At 40.6% G+C, this 19556-nt stretch overlaps 1 protein-coding gene across 3 annotated transcripts in view; it reads left to right on the top strand.

The window, feature by feature from the left end:
• Nucleotides 1-3723: 3723 nt before the first annotated feature.
• Nucleotides 3724-19556, top strand: part of CHIC2 (cysteine rich hydrophobic domain 2) — a 52915-nt gene continuing 37082 nt past the window's right edge. Inside the window, exons 1-3 of one of the 3 annotated variants that reach the window (XM_047091011.1) lie at nt 3724-4126; nt 15392-15429; nt 15686-15726. In XM_047091011.1, the coding sequence (XP_046946967.1) occupies nt 4030-4126; nt 15392-15429; nt 15686-15726 (176 nt within the window). In that variant the 5' untranslated portion in view covers nt 3724-4029. Of the gene's footprint in view, nt 4127-7008; nt 8466-15391; nt 15430-15685; nt 15727-19556 lie in introns of those variants that run through there. The other 2 variants (XM_047091012.1, XM_047091013.1) reach the window with 2 other exon arrangements.

Genomic DNA, 19556 nt, shown 5'->3' with positions numbered 1-19556 from the left:
ATTATAGCAGCCTCTGTTGCTACAAACATGCTTGTCCCACTACCTGGAACTTTCTCTTCTGTTCTGTTTCCCATCCTTATACTTTTGCTGATTTCTCAGAGCTGAGTTACAACCATTAACTGTTCTCATGGTCCCTGAACTTCTCCACAGGACGGACGACAATTCTAATAGTTAATCATTTTTGAAATTACCCGTCAGCCCTCCCTCGTGCCCCAATGTACTTTATGCTACATGGAGGCACGGATTGTGTTTTCATATCTTATTACTAAGCCCTCGTTCCTGACACAGAATATGGCACATGGGAATAAGTCAATGCATATTTATTTAATGAATAAATGAGTGAAAAAGGGAGGGTTGACATGCTGTCATAGTCAGTTCGGGCTGTCATGACAAAATACCACAGACTGGGTGGCTTCAACAACCGAAGATTATTTCTCACAGTTCTGGAGACTGGAAGTCCAAGATCAAAGGGCTGGCTTATTTGGCTCCTGGTGAGAGAGAGCTTCCTGTGAGGCCAGCGGCAATCTTTTTTTTCTGTGTCCTCACACCAAGGGGAGATTGGTGGGGAGAGCAAGCTCTTTGGTCTCTTCTTACAAAGGCACTAAATCCTAAGGACCTACTCTCGGGACCTCACCTAAACCTAATTACCTCCAGAGGCCTGACTTCCCCAATACCATCACATTGGAGGGTTAGGATTCCTACATATACATTTTAGGTGGGGGGATACAATTCAGTCCACAGCATTACCTCATTTGATCTTTGACAACCTCAGTGGCATGAGTTCCATTTCAGAATGAAGAAAAGGAGGCTTAGGAAGTTGAATCTGCCCAAAGCCACTGGCTAGGTAGTGATAGAACTGGGAAGTTTTCAAATCTAGGAATATCTGCCTTAAAAGCAACTGAATGTCCGTCTGTTGCCTCATGAGGCCTCTGAGGCATTATCTCATTTGGTTTTGAGCCATTTAGTCTGAAGGTAAACGTGACAGCGTGTGAGGTAGGAATGTAAAGGGGAGCCAAATGGAGAGGAGCCTGTACAGTAGAGAGCTGGAGAACACTGAACACTGAGGGAAAAGATATTGAGAAGGGGAGTTTGTTCCCGGGGAGAAACTGGGGAAGAAGTTTGACAGGAAACTGGGCCCTGGAAGGTTGGGGGGTGGAGTTTGGGATTGTGATGTCATCGATCATTAGGGAAACTTTGGACTCGTCTTCTCTCATCCTCTCCGCCTCGTTCCCAGGTCCCACACCCCTTTGCTAGCTCTGACAGGTTTTTTTCAGAGCAGGAAAAAGAGCAAAATAGGAAGAACAAAAATAAAACAGCCCCCCACCTTACAACGAGGCAGCGGGAGATACAAAGATCTCTCTGTTGAATAGATCTTAGACTAAGAACATTTCTCCCACACAGAACCAGTGTTAAGATGAAGGGTGACATTCACACAGTCCTCAGAAGCCTAGTTAACTCGTGCTGTTCTGGAACTAGCACTAGTAGCAATATGTGTCCATTCAGAGAACATTTATCCAGCTCCTTTTCTGAAGCAGGAGCTGTGGCTGAGCTGTGAGTTGCTGTGGGTGACTTCCTCTGCCCTTGGGAAGTTTCCAGCTATGTGATGGTTTAGATACTTTGGGGCCCCAGCCCCTTATCTCGGCCACTGTTTCCACAGAAAGGTGAATTCTCAGTCACGGCACGCTGGGTGTGGGCCACCCTTAGAACACGCTGACCTTCCTTTCTCTTGTTCCCTTTTCTCACCCTCCCATTTGCAGCGGCTCCTTCAACGGAGGGCAGCCACTGGCCTCTTGGTTCCTGCTAAGAAGGAAACTCAGGAGCTTGGCCTACCCAGTGCACTGAGGTTGAAGCCGTGGGTTTGACTATTACATAGCTATTTGGCCATGAGGAAGTCACATAGCGTCTCCGAGATGAAGGACTAAATTACATCCTCCTTGGTTACCTCATAGGAGTCTTGGGGGAATATTCAATGATATGTATGTGCTTTATAAACAGTAAAGCATTACATAATGCGAGCAATTGTGCTGATCCTCATAGAGCTGATTAGTGGGATGGGGCCTTAGACAGCCCTTATTTGCTGTGTGCCAGACCTTCTTCTAGGCATTTCATGCATCTGCGGAGGAGGCCATTGTGGGGGTGGGGGGTGGGTACTATTATTCTTATTTGACACATGAGGAACAGAGAGGTTAAGTGACCTGTTCAGGGTCACATAGTAAGTGACAGAGCTGAGATTCAAAGGCAGGCAGTCACGCTTCACAGCCCACTGCTAACCACCAAACTAAGCTGCCTTCTGTGTGCTTCATTAGTACCCTCTGTATACTCCTCTGGGAGCACTTGACACAATTATAATTGCTTACGTTAGTGATAAATAAACTACTAGAAGGCAGGGACTGTATTTCATTCACACACACACACACACGCACACAGTGCCTGACACATAGAGCTCAGTATATATTTGTTGAATTAGTAAATGAATAAATGTCCCCCGGGGAGATATACAGCAAGTCTGATACAACTACTACGGTTTTCCTTTATCTTTTCTTGGCTACCTATGCTCATTTCCTTCAACCATTTCCAGTAAGAAAATGTTTGGTATTTCTTGCCGTCCTTATGGCCCTCCTTTGCATTTTTCTCAAGTTCAACAATGACCCATCTAAAGGGAAATGTCAGAATGTGAACACGGTACTTGCAGAATAGTCTGACACCAGCCCTGGATCCAGTATGACTGTCCTCTCCTGTCTTTGTGGTATATACTCATTATCTAGGACTCCCTCAGGAGTCCACTCCTGCCCCTGAACTTTTTGTATGGCCGGACAGGTTCTTGACTATGAAACTAAGCACCCAGAGTGACCCTTAGGCCTTCATTAGTGGTCTAGGCAGGTAAGCAGAATCCATTAAACTCTTCCTCCCCTCCCCTCCTCTCCCTCCTCTACCCTTTCCATTCTAGAAGGGGCTGTAAGGAAGGGAAAGGGATTCCGTAAGGTCTTAAGGGAAGAAAACAGGTTATGGTTGATGAGGGAGTTGGGGCAGGGAAACTGCATCTTTCAAACTGGAATCCAGAGAATGTGGCAATTTTTTTGCTTCATGTCATGACTACAGTGAGTTCTCTTGTAAGAAAAAAATAGCATCATTGGCCTGTATTTAAGGGGATGATGGGACATGATGTTTCAGTTTGGACATGTTTTGAAAATTCTTTTATCAAAGTGGACAAAAACATTTGCAATGTTTCTGTTGGGCTCCTCAAATTGGGAAAGTGCAGACTCTGGCTTCCATCAAGACTAAAAACACTGACAAAAAGCGAGATTCAGCTATTAGATAAACTGGCAAACGCGCACTATAAATTTTGTATTCCAACCAGGGTTTTTGTTTTTAGTAGTTTGGGGTAGAGGTTACTTTGGGTGATTAAGTGCTCCATTGGACAGACACTCCGGGCTCCATTCCTCCAGGCGGGACCAACGCCCCGGGCCCTCGGAGCCGCCCTTTGCAGGACTCACTTGCTGGAGGGCGGGACCGCGCCGGCGGGGGCGCGCTGCCGAAGCGTCGTCGGCGGGTGGGAGCGGAGGAAGGAAGGAAGGCGCCCTGGGAGCGCGCGAGGCCACACGTTCGCGCGCGCCCGCGCGCCCACGCGCCCGACCGCACTCCCGGGAAGTCTCGCGATGCCGTAGCCGGCTGCTCCCGCTGCGGGTGGCTCTGGCTGTTGCTGTGGTTGCCTGAGTTGCTGCTGCTGCGGCGGCGGCGGCAGCGGCGGTACTGGTGGAGGTGTCGGCCCTTGGGCGGATGTTGACATTGTGTTGTTGTTATTGCTGATGGTAATGGCGGCGGCGGCGGCGGCGACGGCCGGGACCCCATCTCCTCTGTAGCCGGAGCCGAGGCAGCCAAGAGCGAACTCCGCGGCCTCTGAGCCCGAGGCAGCGACTCCCCTCAGCCTCCGCCGCCTCGCCTGCCCGTTTCCCGGCCCCGGCCCCTGGAGTCAGGCCCCTTTGGGCAGGGGGCCTCGGAGGCTCAGGATGGCGGATTTCGACGAGATCTATGAGGAGGAGGAGGACGAGGAGCGGGCCCTGGAGGAGCAGCTGCTCAAATACTCGCCGGACCCAGTGGTGGTCCGCGGCTCCGGTCACGTCACCGTGTAAGGCCCGGAGGAGGGGAGGGCGAGGACGGGAAGGTGCAGGGCTGGGGGTGGGCCCCCCCCCCTTTACTCCTCGGGAGCCCTCTTTCCCCGGTGTCCGTCTTGTGTCGGGGCCTTCGGGAAGAGTAGGCGACCAGGAAGTGAGAACTTGCTTTAATTTCGTTTGTTTCGATCTCCGGAGTGGGGACAGACACTGCCCTTCCTCCCCCACACGCCCCCTTTAGCAGGCCCTACAGGCCTGGGCGATGTGACGGATCCCAGGAGCGAAGGTTTTTCTTGAGTCTGCCCTTTGGGCCACCTCTTCAGCTTCGGGGTGGAAGTACACGTATTTATGAGGTTCCTCCCCCTTGTTTTCTCTTCCAGTTACCCTGTGGTTCTCTCCTCTCATCTGTGCCTTTGAGCCTAGTGACATATGGCTCAGAGGCCAGATCTGGGCCATGTGAGACCCCAGTGACAATTGGTAATGAGTGGTTCACCGTTGTGTCTGTGCCTTTCACACATACTCACAGGTCTTCCCAGTTTCTTGCAGAGTCAATTTCTGCGGAAATGCAGGTTCCTGTGATTGTATATGATAAAAATGTGTGGATGAGCCTATATTTAAGATCTGCAGAACGATATATGTGTTTACTACCAGTTTTTAAAAAGAAATCTACGTGCTGGACACACTCTGCTGGGGTTACTGAGTTCTCTCTGTAATCAGAGCCTCCTTTGGGCATGAACTCTGGGATGGCTTCTTCATTTGATAAGGGTTCCTTCCTGTAAGTCTGATTTGCAACATTTAAAAGTCCGATGTTATTCAAACAATAAGGAATGAGAGCTTTGTAAAAAGGTCATGACTAATAAAGGAATGTGAAGACTTGAACTAAATAATGAGCTGTCCGGAAGCAGGAAGTTTTGTAATGTTTGTCTGAGAAGTCCAGAGTTGTGTACAACTTGAAGTATTTATATTCTTCATTTTAGATCTCTTGTTCAAATCCTAGATCAAACTTGTATGCTTGTCAGAAATCTCCCCACTACACCCTTCTAGTAAAATAAAAGGGCCAGCAGATCCGAGACCGTCTGGAACAGTTTTCGTTGCGTTTTTGGTGTGGGGTGAGTGGGATGTGCAGTGAATAACTTTTAGTGAAAAGGTAAGACTCCTTATAGAAGATTTTCAGCAAAATCCTTGTATTTCTCACTACGTGATATGACCAGCCATATTGTTGTTTGGGTGTGCTTATGTAATGCTTTGATTTCTTTAGCACCTGTTAGTCTGTATTCAGGTGACTTAATAGGGTAAAAACACTGCATAATCATTGTCACAGTGCCATGGGAAGACAATGGGATTTATCACCACAATAACAGTTCCTTAGTATTTTAACTGTCATCTCCAGCAGAATTAAGAAGTTTCATGGATATTAAATCTTTCTTTAACATGTATTACAGAACTTTTTTAGTCTCATAGCCTGCCATTTAATTTTTTAGTTTGACACTCAGGACCTTTTTACATACATACATACATTCATACATACATACATTTATTTATTTATTTTCTTTTTACATTGTTTTAAACCTAATGAGTGTATGTGTGCACAAAGAAGGGATTTTTTTTTCAAACTCTTTGATGCTATCTCCCTGCCTTTCCCCCCTAAATTCCTCTTGTTAAAGAAAAGCAGGCAATTTTTTGCTATTTAAAAAGGCGCTGCTAGAGTTATAATGTTTCCTCTGTTTAAGGAAAAGAAAAACTAAGCACTTTGTTGGGTAAATAGAAAATATAATAGATAAAGTGCTCAGAACTAAATAGGTGATTAGTAAATTTGATTGTAGTTGGCTACTCAGAGAGGTTAATGGGGTGGGAAATGATTATTAGTGGTTTTCAATCTCACTGCCCATTAAAATTACCTGTGGAAATTAAACAAAAGAACAACAACAAGAAAAGCTGCGTTTTCCCCAGGGCCAGGCCAGTTGAAGGCCTAGTATCTGAGTGAGGTCCCAGGCCTGGATGTTGGTTTAGAAAGTCCTACAGGTGATTCTAATGTACAGGCAGAGTTGAAAACCTCTCATCTAGAGTATGAGGAGGGACTACATGCCCCCAGTAAGCAGTATGCCTTTCTGCACTGGAGTTCATGTTTCTGTGATCTGTCTCAGTCACTTTCCCTCTTTTCCCCATTACCTTGGTTCTAGGCTCTGGGTTCAAATCTACTCTCTGCCACTTGGGTAAATTATTTATGCCTCTTCAGTTACGATGGGGATCGTTATAGTCCTTAATTTTTAAGGTTATTAAGGATTAAATGAGACAGTATACGCCAGGAAATCATCACATTGTGTGATACTGTGCCCAATAAATACTAACCTTCATTAGTTACCCTCTATATTTAAAAGTGTTCCACTTTGAAGAAACATAAGTGTAAAGCACAGTACTAAGAAATCCAAACTGCCATTTTCAAACCTAACAGTGATTGACTTTAGTCCTATTTTTCCATTTCTAAACAATGTATATGAGGTTAAATTACTATGTGAAGTATTTGCATGAAAATTAGTGAGAATCTTCATTGAAAACCTAAACCTGTTTTGTAATGACATAGATAAGTATAGTAATAGTAATACAAAACTTTTTACATGACTCTGTCATACATAATTCACTGGCATACTATGCCTGTGGGTAGCCCACTTAGTGCCTATAAGGTTTTTGAAATTGGCTCTTTTTTAAAAAAATTTTTTTTAAAGTTTATTTATTTTTGAGAGAGAGAGAGCGAAGAGAGAGCGAGCACGAGCTGGGAGGGGGCAGAGAAAGATGGAGAAAGAGAATCCAAAGCAGGCTCCAGGCTCTGAGCTGTCAGCACAGAGCCCCATGCAGGGCTTGAACCCACAAGCTGTGAGATCGTGACCTGACCAAAGTTGGACGCTTACCCGACTGAGCTACCCAGGCACCCCTGAAATTGGTTCTTATGGGTTACTATAACTGTTGAGCATGTTCAGTTTTTCTTACCTTTAAATATAAATAAGAGTTGTTAAAACAGTTGTAGTAAAGCTGCTGCTGCTCCCACCCTACCTGTTTTTTTTAAACTAAGGAGCTCTTCAGAGCAGTCTTCTCTTACAGGTTTGGAAGTAAATGATAGTGCCACCTGAATCGTCTGTAATCCTGATCAATCTCAAAACATACCGATTCATCCATATTTGTTTTTCATAGATTTCACTTTTGAGTAGACCTTTATACCTGAATATTTCCACTCTTTTTTCCTCCCTACCATAATAATCATTTTACAGTATTACTCTTACTTTATTTTAGAAATTACTGTATTCTCATGTGACATGATCTGGCATGTCAGTATAGTGATGTGAAAAAGTAAGATACCTTCCATTTTCTCCTACGTAGGCAGGTCGTGGTTATTTTGGGGGTATAATTGTGTAATCAGATTTTTGGGATATAAGGATGTAAAACAATTTGTGTAAACAAAGTCTGTTTTAATGTGTTTTTTAACACAAATATTTTTACATCGATTGCAAATCAGACTTATACTTTGTACTTCCATCATGATCAGTATTCTTTTTTGACATTCTTCTGGATAAGTTTAATAATTTTCTTCATTGCTAGATTTGCATGTAACAATATGGAACAGAGTGGCAGCTCCAACAGGGAGAAATCTTATACAGAAGCATATTTTGAGGAAAGGTGGTATTTGAAGGAAGAGGGAGATAAGTTCCTATTATTGCATAACATTTATGTGCATGGAATTTAAGACTTGAGTTCACACTTCAATTAAAAGTACATTTCCTGTGTGTGTGTGTGTGAGAGAGAGAGAGAGAGAGTTTTCTCATTTTATTATGTAATGAAAATGAGGGGAAAGTGATTATCTCATTAGGGGGTATAGGCGAGATTGGTTAATATTCTTAAATTATAAAGTTTTTTACTCTTCAGTAGATTTGTCAAAATATAGTGATCATTGTTGAAGACTTTGATTTTTCACAATGATGACAGTGTTAAAGCATTTAATCTAAAACTTAGAATTTAAAAATAGTTTTTAGACCAGTATTTTCTAGCTGATCTATCATTATAACCAACATTATTTGCTTCTGTCTCATTTAATGCCCTCCCATATCAGAATCACACTTGGGGCTTTCCTAGGGCATATATAATCTTTGACTTCTAACTTAAGTCCTGTCAAAGAGGCAAGTTATTTTGCTAAGGTTTGTTTCTAATAATGTTATTCTCTTTTAATTTCACTAAATTATTGTATCTTCATGTACTCTCCTCTGAGGTATAATCTTCCTACCATCTCCACAAATAATTCCTCATTCTTCAGTACCAGTTTTTACCAATGGCTGTGGAACTCACTCTCTTTGCTTGTCTTCATGTCAGGTATGCTGTGGAAAATTGAAAGATATAGAATGGGGCTTGAAATGAAAACACTTGGAAACTACTTTGGGGTGCAATAAAATCTTTGCATAGGAGACATCACAAGAACACGTTGACATTTCAAATGGTAGAGTTAATAAAAAATGGTCTATCTTGAAATGTATCAGTATTCCAAGACTGCTACCAGATGCTGTAGTTAGCAACAGGAGATCTGAATGTGATTTTCCCAAATAATAGAATCACTTCAGTTAAACAAGTTTTTTAACTTCATAGCTTTCACCTTTTCTCCCCCACCCAGCATGATATGTAAGGTGTATTCCATTTTTATTTTATTTTATTTTATTTTATTTTATTTTATTTTATTTTATTTTATTTTATTTATTAAAAAATATTTTTTAATGTTTATTTAATATTGAGAGACAGAGAGAGATAGAGCATGAGCAGGGGAGGGGCATAGAGAGGAGGAGACACAGAATCCAAAACGCTCCAGGCTCTGAGCTGTTAGCACAGAGCCCGACATGGGGCTTGAACCCACAAACCGGGAGATATGACCTGAGCCAAAGTCGGATGCTTAACCGACTGAGCCACCCAGGTGCCGCAGGTGTATTCCATTTTTAAAGATTAAACTTTTGTTCTGAGATTTTTTTTTTTAAGACATTATTGATCTTTCTCCATAAGGCTGTGAAGTTGTTTGAAGGCAGGAATTGTGGTTATTAGTTTGTATTTCTCCACTATTTAATCTAGTGTCTGGAATTTATGGGTCCTAAAATGTTTGCTAAATAAATGAGATAATTGCATACATCTTTGGATCTTGTCAGAATTGCCAAAGGAGTAACTGTTTTCTTTCCTGAACCTCCTGATGAAGGCAAACAGTGTTTTACAATAGAACTCTTATAAAATCATATTCAAATGATAACTGGCTTCCTTTTTTTTTTTAAATTGATAATTATAAGGAAATTGTAAAATTAAGGTAAGATATTTTTTCCTCAGAAATTTTTCTTACTCATTATTTCAAAGGAAATTAGTTTGATTTAGAATATAGAGTTGAACATATCTTTGGTAACTAACACAAAGAAAAAGAATGCTAAACACTTTAATTGGATCAGCTACCAAAACTTCTCAGTGGGTAAACTTTCTTGAAGAAATGAGGATTATGGCCGTAAGCTGAAGTTTCAAAATTTTACTGTGTTTGAATTTGAAATTTACATGGTGTTTCAGTGTAAACAGTTTAGTGTCGGATTTCTGCCTATTAACAGATGTGAAATTGACTAATGCTTAAAATTTTATGTGACTAGCTAAGTGCAATACAGGGACTAAATGGTGAAAATTAGTTCTATGAAATTATAATTACTTAAATACTATTCTAGATAACATTACCTTGAATAATAATATTTCTCTAAAGAGTAATATTTTTACTTTGAGAGCTACTCCTAAACTCCAGATTGAGTTTATATTCCTTCTATTTATTTTAGAGAGTGCCATCATGAGAGTGTGGGAGTGGGGGGAGAGGGGCAGAGGGAGAGAAAATGTTAAGCAGGCTTCATGCTCAGCATGGAACCTAATACGAAGCTTGATCCCACAACCCTAGGATCATGACCTGAGATGAAATCAGGAGTTGGGTGCTCAACCGAATGAGCCATCCAGGCAGCCTGAGTTTATAGTCCTTATTAGGAATAGGTTAAAGGCCCAGGATCTTTTACTCCCTGTAGTATCTATGCCTGGTTTAGCTTTCTAAACTATAAAGCTACTTAAGATTTTATTCTCAATAAAATTAGGCTTTGAATATAACATTTAGCAACAGATACTTTTAAGTATCCTTACTTTAGTATCTTCTGTTTAACATTTTTTTTTGTGACTTTTCATAATTTGTTTCAGAATCCCTTTATAAAATCAAATCTTAAGCCAGACTTTCACCATTCATGTAGTCTAGCTTAGTCCCAATGCAGATTTCCTTCTTGTTTTTTTTTTTATTTGAGAGAGAGAGAGAGAGAGAGAGAAACATAGACAGTTCAAGTGGGGGATCGGCAGAGAGAGAGAGGGAGACACAAGATCCAAAGCAGGCTCCAGGCTCAGAGCTGTCGGCACAGAGGCTGACATGGGGCTCGAACTCACAGACTGGGAGATCACGACTTGAGCTAAAGTCTAACGCCTAACTGACTGAGCCACCCAGGTGCCCCTGCCCAATGCAGGATTTCTTCAACTTGCCTGATTATCAGAATCACTGAGAGTATTTTATTTTATTTTTTATTTTAAGGTTTATTAATTCATTTGGGGGTGGGGGGAGGGGTAGAGAGAGGGAGAGAGAGAGAATCCCAAGCGGGCTCCATGTAGGCTGCCAGCACAGAGCCTGATGGAGGATTTGAATTCACAGACCGTGAGATCATGACCTGAGCCGAAACCAAGAGTTGGACGCTAAACTGACTGAGCCACCCAGGCACTCAAGAGCATTTTGAAAAATACACATTTTAGGTTCTCCACCAGTCGGAATCTTTAAGGAGAAGAGTCTAGGAATTTTTATTTTCTTTTTAACGTTTATTTACTTATTTTGAGAGAGAGATTGCACACAAGCTGGGGAGGGGCAGAGAGACGGGAGAGAATCCATTCTAAGTAGGCTCTGTGCTGTCAGCGTGGAGCCTGATTCGGGGCTCAGCCCCACAAACTGTGAGATCACAACCTGAGCCGAAATCAAGAGTTGGGCACTTAACCAACTGAGCCACCCAGGTGTCCCCGGGAATTTTTATTTTTAATAAGAGCTTAGGTAATTCTCATACCAGACACATTTAGAAGCAATTGATGATATGCGGAAAGAGTATGGTCTTTGATGTTAAGCAGATTAGTTTTAATTCTCAGATACGTCCTAACTGTAACCTAACTGTAACCGTTAACATTTTTGAACTTTAGTTTCCTCATCTGCAAAAGGGATAAGTAAGGTCTACCTCAAAGATTAGGTGTGAGAGTCAGAAATAATTTATCTAATGTCATGTGCCCACAGTAGAAATACAGCAAATTATTACTTATTACATATTTTGATATTTATGCTTTTGTGCACATTTTTGGCTAATATTTACCATTTTCCTGGAAATCCATATAAAAGGTAACATATGCTTTCCTACTTTAAAACAAGATCCTGGTGGCTCAGTCAGTTAAGCAGCCGACTTCGGCTCAGGTCATGATCTCATGGTTCGAAGGCTCATGAGTTTGAGCCCTGCATCGGGCTCTGTGCTGACAGCTCAGCCTGGAGCCTGCTTTGGATTCTGTGTCTCCCTCTCTCTCTGCCCCTCCTCTGCTCGCACTCTGTCTCTCTCTCAAAAAAAAAATAAATATAAAAGAAATTAAAAAAATAAAAGTAAAACAAGATCCTGACCATAAATCAGAATTATCTCATTGTGTGGAGGAAACATTTAATCAAAAGCAGATATTATCAGGTTGGTACACAGTCATAGTCTTAGGGGTTCTTGAGTTATTTTGGAGTTTGAGAATCTTCTCTTTTATAAAAAGGTTTTCAAATGTTTGTTTTTGAGAGAGAGAGAGAGAGAGAGAAAGAAACAGAGTGTGAGCGGGGGAGGGGCAGAGAGAGAGGGAGAGGTAGAATCCGAAGGGGGCTCCAGGCTCTGAGCTGTCAGCACAGAGCCCGAGGCTGGGCTCGAACTCAGGAACCGCAAGATCTGACCTGAGCCGAAGTCGGATGCTTAACCAAATGAGCCACTGAGGCATCCTGAGGATCTTCTCTAAATGGCACTTTATTTTAAATTCCATATGTGTGGGCTTTTCTTTTCTATATACCTTCTTTATCTAATGGATGAACTGTAGATTGAGAATGAGACAACCAACATTATTAGAACTATGAATAAAGTAAGAGTAGTTGGTTCTGGGTGCTGGATTTAGATCCTTGAGTTTTAAGATATTTGTTTAATCAGAGAATTTTTTGCTTAATCCTTCATTTTCAGCTGTCTTTTTTTTTTTTTTTTTAATGTTTGTTTATTATTGAGAGAGTGTGTGAGAGAGACACAGAGCGTGAGCCAGGGAGGGGCAGAGAGAGAGGGAGACACAGAATCTGACACTGGTTCCAGGCTCTGAGTGTCAGCACAGAGCCCAACGCAGGGCTCGAACCCATGGAAAGTGAGATCGTCACTTGAGCCAAAGTCAAACGCTCAGTCAACTGAGCCACCCAGGCGCCCCCATTCTCAGCTGTCTTACTAAAGTTTCCTGATAAGTAGTTTAACAAACATTTATCAGATTTTGTGTTAAGGTGTTATGCGAGACTCTAGGTACATAGTTATGAATAAAACACATAGTTCCTCTGTCCTCCTGGAGCTTACGGTTAAGAGACAAATTATGTCGGAGCACATTGCTGTGAAGCAGCCCGGTAGGGTGCTGTGACTGAAAATAACGTGGTTAGGGAGAAGCTCCCTGAAGAGTAACATTTAGGAAGGGCAAAAGAGTTCTGTGAAGAGCATCCCGGGTGTGGAGAACAGTAAAATAAGTCTGGCTGGCCTGAGATGCTGAAAAGCTACTTGTGAACTGCGGTGAATGTAGGGAGTTTAAGGGGACGGTGCCTTGAAATGAGGTCGGTGAGGTCCGTAGGGGCAGGAAAGGATGGTAGAGGGATTAGACTGAAACCGCATTCAGAAGGCTTTTGAATGGTGTAGATGAGATATGATGGTGGTGATAGTCTTTTGATAAAGGAGGTGTTACGGTTCTGTCTAGAGGTCATCAAATTTCGCAACTTTCCTGTGAGAGCCGGAAAAAATAGCAGTAACTGCTTTGGCTGTCTCGTTCCCATCTCATTTTCTATTTTGCTTTGTGTTTTTTGTTTTGCTTTGTAAAGAGTGAGGTCGGAGACCTGTGGCTTCCCTGACTGTAGACGCGACTGTCTTGATGACATACCTGCATTTCCTGTTCTGCTGCCACAGGGCAGCTCACGTGCCAAGAGGACAGCCTGTGTCGGAAGTGGAGAGGGGCTTTCCCACAAGATCATAGATTTGGAAGCGAGGAACTTTGTCAGGTCTTACCCTTCAACGACAAGACGTGTGGTGTTTGACAATGATCTGTCTATTAGACTGGAAGAAAAGACTGTGCTTTTAAAGTCTTGACACTTAAAGTGAAATTGAGTACACAGTGGATGAAATTTTCTCACAAAGGCCTGGGCTGATGATTCGTTTTCTCCTTAAGCTCTTCTCCAGCCTCTCATTTACATAGGGTCCTACCATCTAAGTAAACCTAAACTTATTTAGGTTAGAGTTGGTTGGACTTTGGGGTAAGCTACCCCTGTTGTTGTTTTTTAGTGTGTGTGTGTGTGTGTGTGTGTGTGTGTGTATGCTTCCTGCAAGAGCTCCTTTTTTTTTTTCTCTTTGAATTTGTGTTGTAGTTACAGTGGAGTCCTTGGTTAAGTCTAGTAAAGGAATTCCTGTATACTAACCTTCTTTTTCTGCTCTTTCTAAACTATTCAATTGTAAATGTCACTTGAAATTGATACTTTTGGTAGTTTATACTATAATCCAGTTCAACCACATATTCTTAAATGAACATAATTTATCATTATTTTTGAAATGTTTATTTTGAGAGAGAGAGAGAGCAAGCATGCTTGTGCAAGAGTGGGGGAGGGGCAGAGAGAGATGGAGAGAGAGAATCCTAAGCAGGCTCTGTGCTGTCGGTGCAGAGCCCTACAGGGGGCTCAGTCTCACTAACCATGAGACCATGACCTGAGCTGGAATCAAGAGCCAGATGCTTAACACACTGAGCCACCCAGGCGCCCCCATAATTTATCATTATTGTGTTGCTCATACAATTTATGTAAGCATGAAGAATATTCTAACATATGTATAAATTAGATAGTTGAGTTAGATTAATTGAATTCCTGTATCATCAGAAGTCAATACCATTAAGTTTAATCAATATATATTACATAACTGCCATTGTTTAACAACATATGTAAACATCTATAAATACTAGAAAATATAATCTTAATAATTGAAAATTAGTAAAATTCTAATGCTAGAATATTATGGAACTATATAGTGATGAGTGAATTAATAAATGATTTAATTAAGTCTTTGATTTCACAAGTTTATTAGTAAAATTGTACTTTCACGGGGGTGCCTGGGTGACTCAGTCGGTTAAGCATCTGACTCTTGATTTCAGCTCAGGTCATGATCTTGCACTTCATGAGTTCAAGCCCCACATTGGGCTCTGCACTGGCAGCATAGAGCCTGCTTGGGATTCTCTCTCCCTCTTTCTTCCCCTCCCCAGCATGCACACTCTCTCTCTCTCAAAATAAATAAACATTTAAAAAAAAAAGATTGTACTTTTACAGAGTTGGATGAACCCCAGATATTCAGAATTTGGTCACACAGTTAAAATTTTTAGATGTGTTCTGAGATGCATGTGTATATGTCTCCCAACACCAGGGATTCTATATCTTCTGGGTAAATAAACACTGCACTTTCAGTTCTGTCCCTTCCTCCTTGAGCCACATTGATATTCTGATGTCTATCGAGACAGCCAGATGAATTTAAAGTGTGGCTTTTATGCATTAAACTGTTAATTTTCTCTATAGTTATGACTTAATCTTCCAAAATAGCTAAAAAACTGATTCCGTTGAACTCAGAGTTCAACATTAGGAAATAAATGTTGTCTTCACTTGCCATCCTCATAACTCCCCCTGTGTTCAGTTTGAAAGTTCTAGTTCATATGTTCATAGAGCTTGTCATATCAATAGGAAAATAAAATTCTGTGAGTCTAGTTTTGTACAGGTTGAGTGTCTCAAGATCCAGAATAGCCAAAACTGATTTCATAATCTTTTCCCCAAATTAATTTCAACTGCAGTCTTTTGATTCTCAGTTGATGGCAGATCTGGCATCCTATTTGTTTAGATTAAAAACATCTTTGATACATCCTTAAAGTCCCTCTTTCTCTTTCCTTGCATCCAGGCTGTCAAGAAATCATTCATTGGCTCTGTCTTCAAAACATATTCAAGGGGCGCCTGGGTGGCGCAGTCGGTTAAGCGTCCGACTTCAGCCAGGTCACGATCTCGCGGTCCGTGAGTTCGAGCCCCGCATCAGGCTCTGGGCTGATGGCTCAGAGCCTGGAGCCTCCTTCCGATTCTGTGTCTCCCTCTCTCTCTGCCCCTCCCCCGTTCATGCTCTGTCTCTCTCTGTCCCAAAAATAAATAAACGTTGAAAAAAAAAAAATTTAAAAAAAAAACAAAAACAAAAAAAAAAAACATATTCAAAATTGGACCATTTTTATCATCTCCACTACTGGTGTGAGTTGTCATCGTCTCTCTTCTGCTGTACACTTAAATTTTTCCCCCTCCCTGCTTCCTTTTCCTCTCAACCTATACAGTCTTCTTAGTACATCTGACATAGTGATCCTTTGATTGATTGATTTTAAATGGAGCATTATGCTACAGATTTTTTTTTATGTTTACTTTATTATCTTTGAGAAAGAGACAGCGTGAGCAGGAGAGAAGCAGGGGTGGGTGGGTGGACAGAGGATCCAAAATGGGTTCTGTGCTAACAGCAGAGAGCCCGATGTGGGGCTGGAACTCATGAACCGTGAGATCATGTCCTGAGCTGAAGCTGGACGCTTAACTGACTGAGCCATCCAGGCGTCCCTTCTGTTTTTTGTTTTTTTTTTTTTACTCTTTTCTAATTATAGTGAAAAACAAAGATTAGTTAAAAATTGGAAAGTAATACTTCTCAGTGAAGCAGAAAATAAACTGTCTATAATCAGCAAGAGACCAAGGTCATTTAATATTTTGGTGTATTTGTTTCTAGTCCTTATTAAATTTTTCTTTCTAGGAATCTCTTTTTTAGTTTAAAATAGCAATATATGTTATAGAAATTTTAGAAAACTTGAAAATATTAGAAGTGAACTATCACCTATAAGGTAATTGCCTATGATTAACCGCTATTAATATTTCGATGGCTTATCTTTTAAAATTTTTCTCTGTGTATGTAAATATTTTTATTAAAAAAATTGAGACCATACTTAAAAGTCTTTTGTATTCTACATTTTTCATTTGACATTAGAAAAATATGCCAATGTCACTATGGGTTCTTAAAGTATAAAATATGAGACTCTATTAGATTTCAGAGAACAGAATCATTCAGAGGACCGTAGGCAGTGGAAACTTATTGTAAGAATGCATGGACACTAAGGAAGACAGGAGGCATTTGTCACTGTACAGCCAAGCTTCAAGGAGACTGGAATATTAATATTTTTGGATACAGTGCAGTCTGGCTATGAGGTTATTCTGTTATTTTTCTCAATAGCATGTGTCCTTTGCTCCCTGGTCTAATGGTCTATCACAATGACTTACTTACTTTCAGTTGGAGCTTGTGGTGTTGCAGTGTGAACTGGCAGAGAGCTTTTCCCCTCTCTTGTTGTATCTGCTTACTGTTGGCCTCAGCTTATTCCTTACTTCTACTTATTCATGGCTTTACTGTATCTTGGCTTCAGTTGAAGCTTCATGTTACCAACTATTGTCTCCTGTGTAGATAGACACCTCGAGAAAGAGGATCAGACTGAATTAGTGAATGTTGTCTAAGTTGGGCGGGTTTGTTGGGCCTCCGTCCCACATGCTGCTAGCTAGCCCAGGGATTAGCGGTTCTAAAATCAGATGCCCATTTGTGGTCTAATTCACCAGAGCATAGGGAACTCCTGGTCAGGCACTCAGAGTAACAGACTTCTCTTTAGTATACGTGGTTTTGAGCTACACAGTGTCTTTTCAGATGGATATATTATCGTTAATGTAATTGTAGGACATTTCTAGTATTTGAGAATTTTCACTGTCAAAAATAGCACTGCAACTGAGAAGCAAGGAAAATAAATACAAAACAAGATGAAGCAGTCAGATTCTTGCAGTTCTGTATTTCAAAAACAAAATTCGTCATGAGATCAAAACATGATTCAACTCAAAATAACAGTGCATTAGTGAATTATAAGAGACATTAATGTGAGAAGATACAAGGAACATGGAAGAATTAAAAATGGAGGCAAAAAGGACTGGATTTTTTTTTTTTTTTTGAAGTGGGTTCCATGCCCAGCGCAGAGCCCATCATGGGGCTTGAACTCAAGACCCTGAGATCAAGACCTCAGCTGAGATCAAGAGTCGGATGCTTAACTGACTGAGCCATCCAGGTGCCACGGATATATATTTTTTAAGATTTTATTTTTAAGTAATCTTTACACCCAGTATGGGGCTCTAACTAACAACCCTAAGATCAAGGGTTGCATTCTCTGAGCCAGCCAGGTGTCCCAAGACTGGATATTATATAGGCTTGAACTATAGAAAAGGTTGAAATGCATTCAGAAAAACTGTTGATTAGTGAACCCAAACTTTTTTTTATGTTTTTTTTATGTTTACTTATGATAAGTTACCTAGTTAATACCAAATAGATTCATATAGAAAAAAATTATAATGGTATTGTATATTATTAAACGCTTTTAAAGTATTTATTTAGCAACTATAGTACATCTGAAAATTGGATCTTATTTTAAGAAACAACAAATAAAACATTTAATACTCATACCAAAATAATGCTCTAGAAGACTTGATTATTAACATATTTGTGCCAACTGTAATTATTTTCTTCTGATACATTTCTAGAGGGAGAATTACTGGGTTAAAAGGTATGTGTATGTTTTTGACTCTTACAATCAAATTGTACTCTGAAGGTTTCTGTTATTTTGTAAGTTTTTTTTCTTTACAATTAAAATCATAGTGTATGTGCAGCTTTGTATTTTTTTACTTAATAGTATTGTATATGTATCTCCTATGTTGTTTGCAAACTTCATTTTTAATAGTTGTCTAATATTCTGTTATATTGAGATACTAAAAGTTACTTAACATTCCCGTAATGTTATTATGTTTATTTTTCTCTATTGTGAATAAAGTTTCAGGGAACTTGTTTATGCCTGTTATTTTATCCACATTAGATTATTTTTCTTTCTTTTTAAATTATTTATTTTTTTATTTTATAGAGAGAGCAAGCAAGCATGTGAGCTGGAGAGAAGTGCAGGGGGAGAGAGAATCCCAAGCAGGCTCCACGTTTAGGTTAGCTTGATCCCAGTACCCTGGAATCATGACCTGAACCGAAATTAAGAGTCAGATGCTCAACCGACTGAGCCACCCAGTCACCCCTCAGATTATATTTTAGGTTAGAGTACTGAAAAAGAAATTACTGGGACAAAGGTTTAAATGTTTGTAATGCCAAATTGATTTCTAGAATGGTTATAATTAATTAATTAATTTTATTTATTTATTTACTTTTGAGAAAGAGCGTGTGGGGTGGGGAGGGGCAGAGAGAGAGAGAGAGAGAGAGACCCACACACTCAGAATCCGAAGCAAGCTCCAGGCTCTGATCTGTCCGCACAGAGCCTGACATGGGGCTCGAACCCATGAACCATGAGATCATAACCTGAGCCGAAGTTGGATGCTTAACCGACTCAGCCACCCAGGCACCCCTATTTACTTTTTTAAAGAGTTTATTTGTAAGTAATCTCTATACCCAGTGTTGGGCTCAAACTCACAACCCCAAGATCAGGAGTTGCATGCTCTACAGGAGCCAGGCAGGTGCCCCTGGTTGTAATGACTTAAAGTTTCATTAGCAGTACATGGTATTTTCTATCTTAAGACCTCTTGACAAATATTTTTTTGTTGTATTTATATATTAGTCTTTGTAGATAACTGAATTAAGATGCCACCCACCCTGAATCATATCTTTTGAAATTATTGTTACTTGCAGCTTTTTTGGATCAATACAATGTTAGGTTATTAGGCTTGAAGGCAGTTCAGCTTCCTACCCATTGCTCTTTTTTCAAGCATATCAAATTGGCATTGTAGAAGACGAAATTTGGCCTTTTCAGTGCTGTCCAGAGCCAATTGTCCTTTGATTTAGAATAAAGGAAATTATATTTTGCCATATTTAAAGACTTTAAACTTGGAGGAACATAATGGATAAAAGTAAGTAATTTATAATAAAAGCAGTAATTTATAATGTGGTCAAGTTAAGCTGAAACATATAACTCATTTTCATTGCTAACAGACCCCACTTCCTGGCAAACCTAAAACCCCCTGAGACTGGAACT

Source organism: Lynx rufus, unplaced genomic scaffold (genome assembly GCF_022079265.1).
Source record: "Lynx rufus isolate CCGP_SWC_20201006 ecotype Redwood Valley unplaced genomic scaffold, mLynRuf1.p SCAF_3, whole genome shotgun sequence".
Lineage (NCBI taxonomy): Eukaryota > Metazoa > Chordata > Mammalia > Carnivora > Felidae > Lynx > Lynx rufus.
The sequence above is the reverse complement of the archived record's forward strand: the minus strand, read 5'-3'. Positions and strand labels throughout refer to the sequence as shown.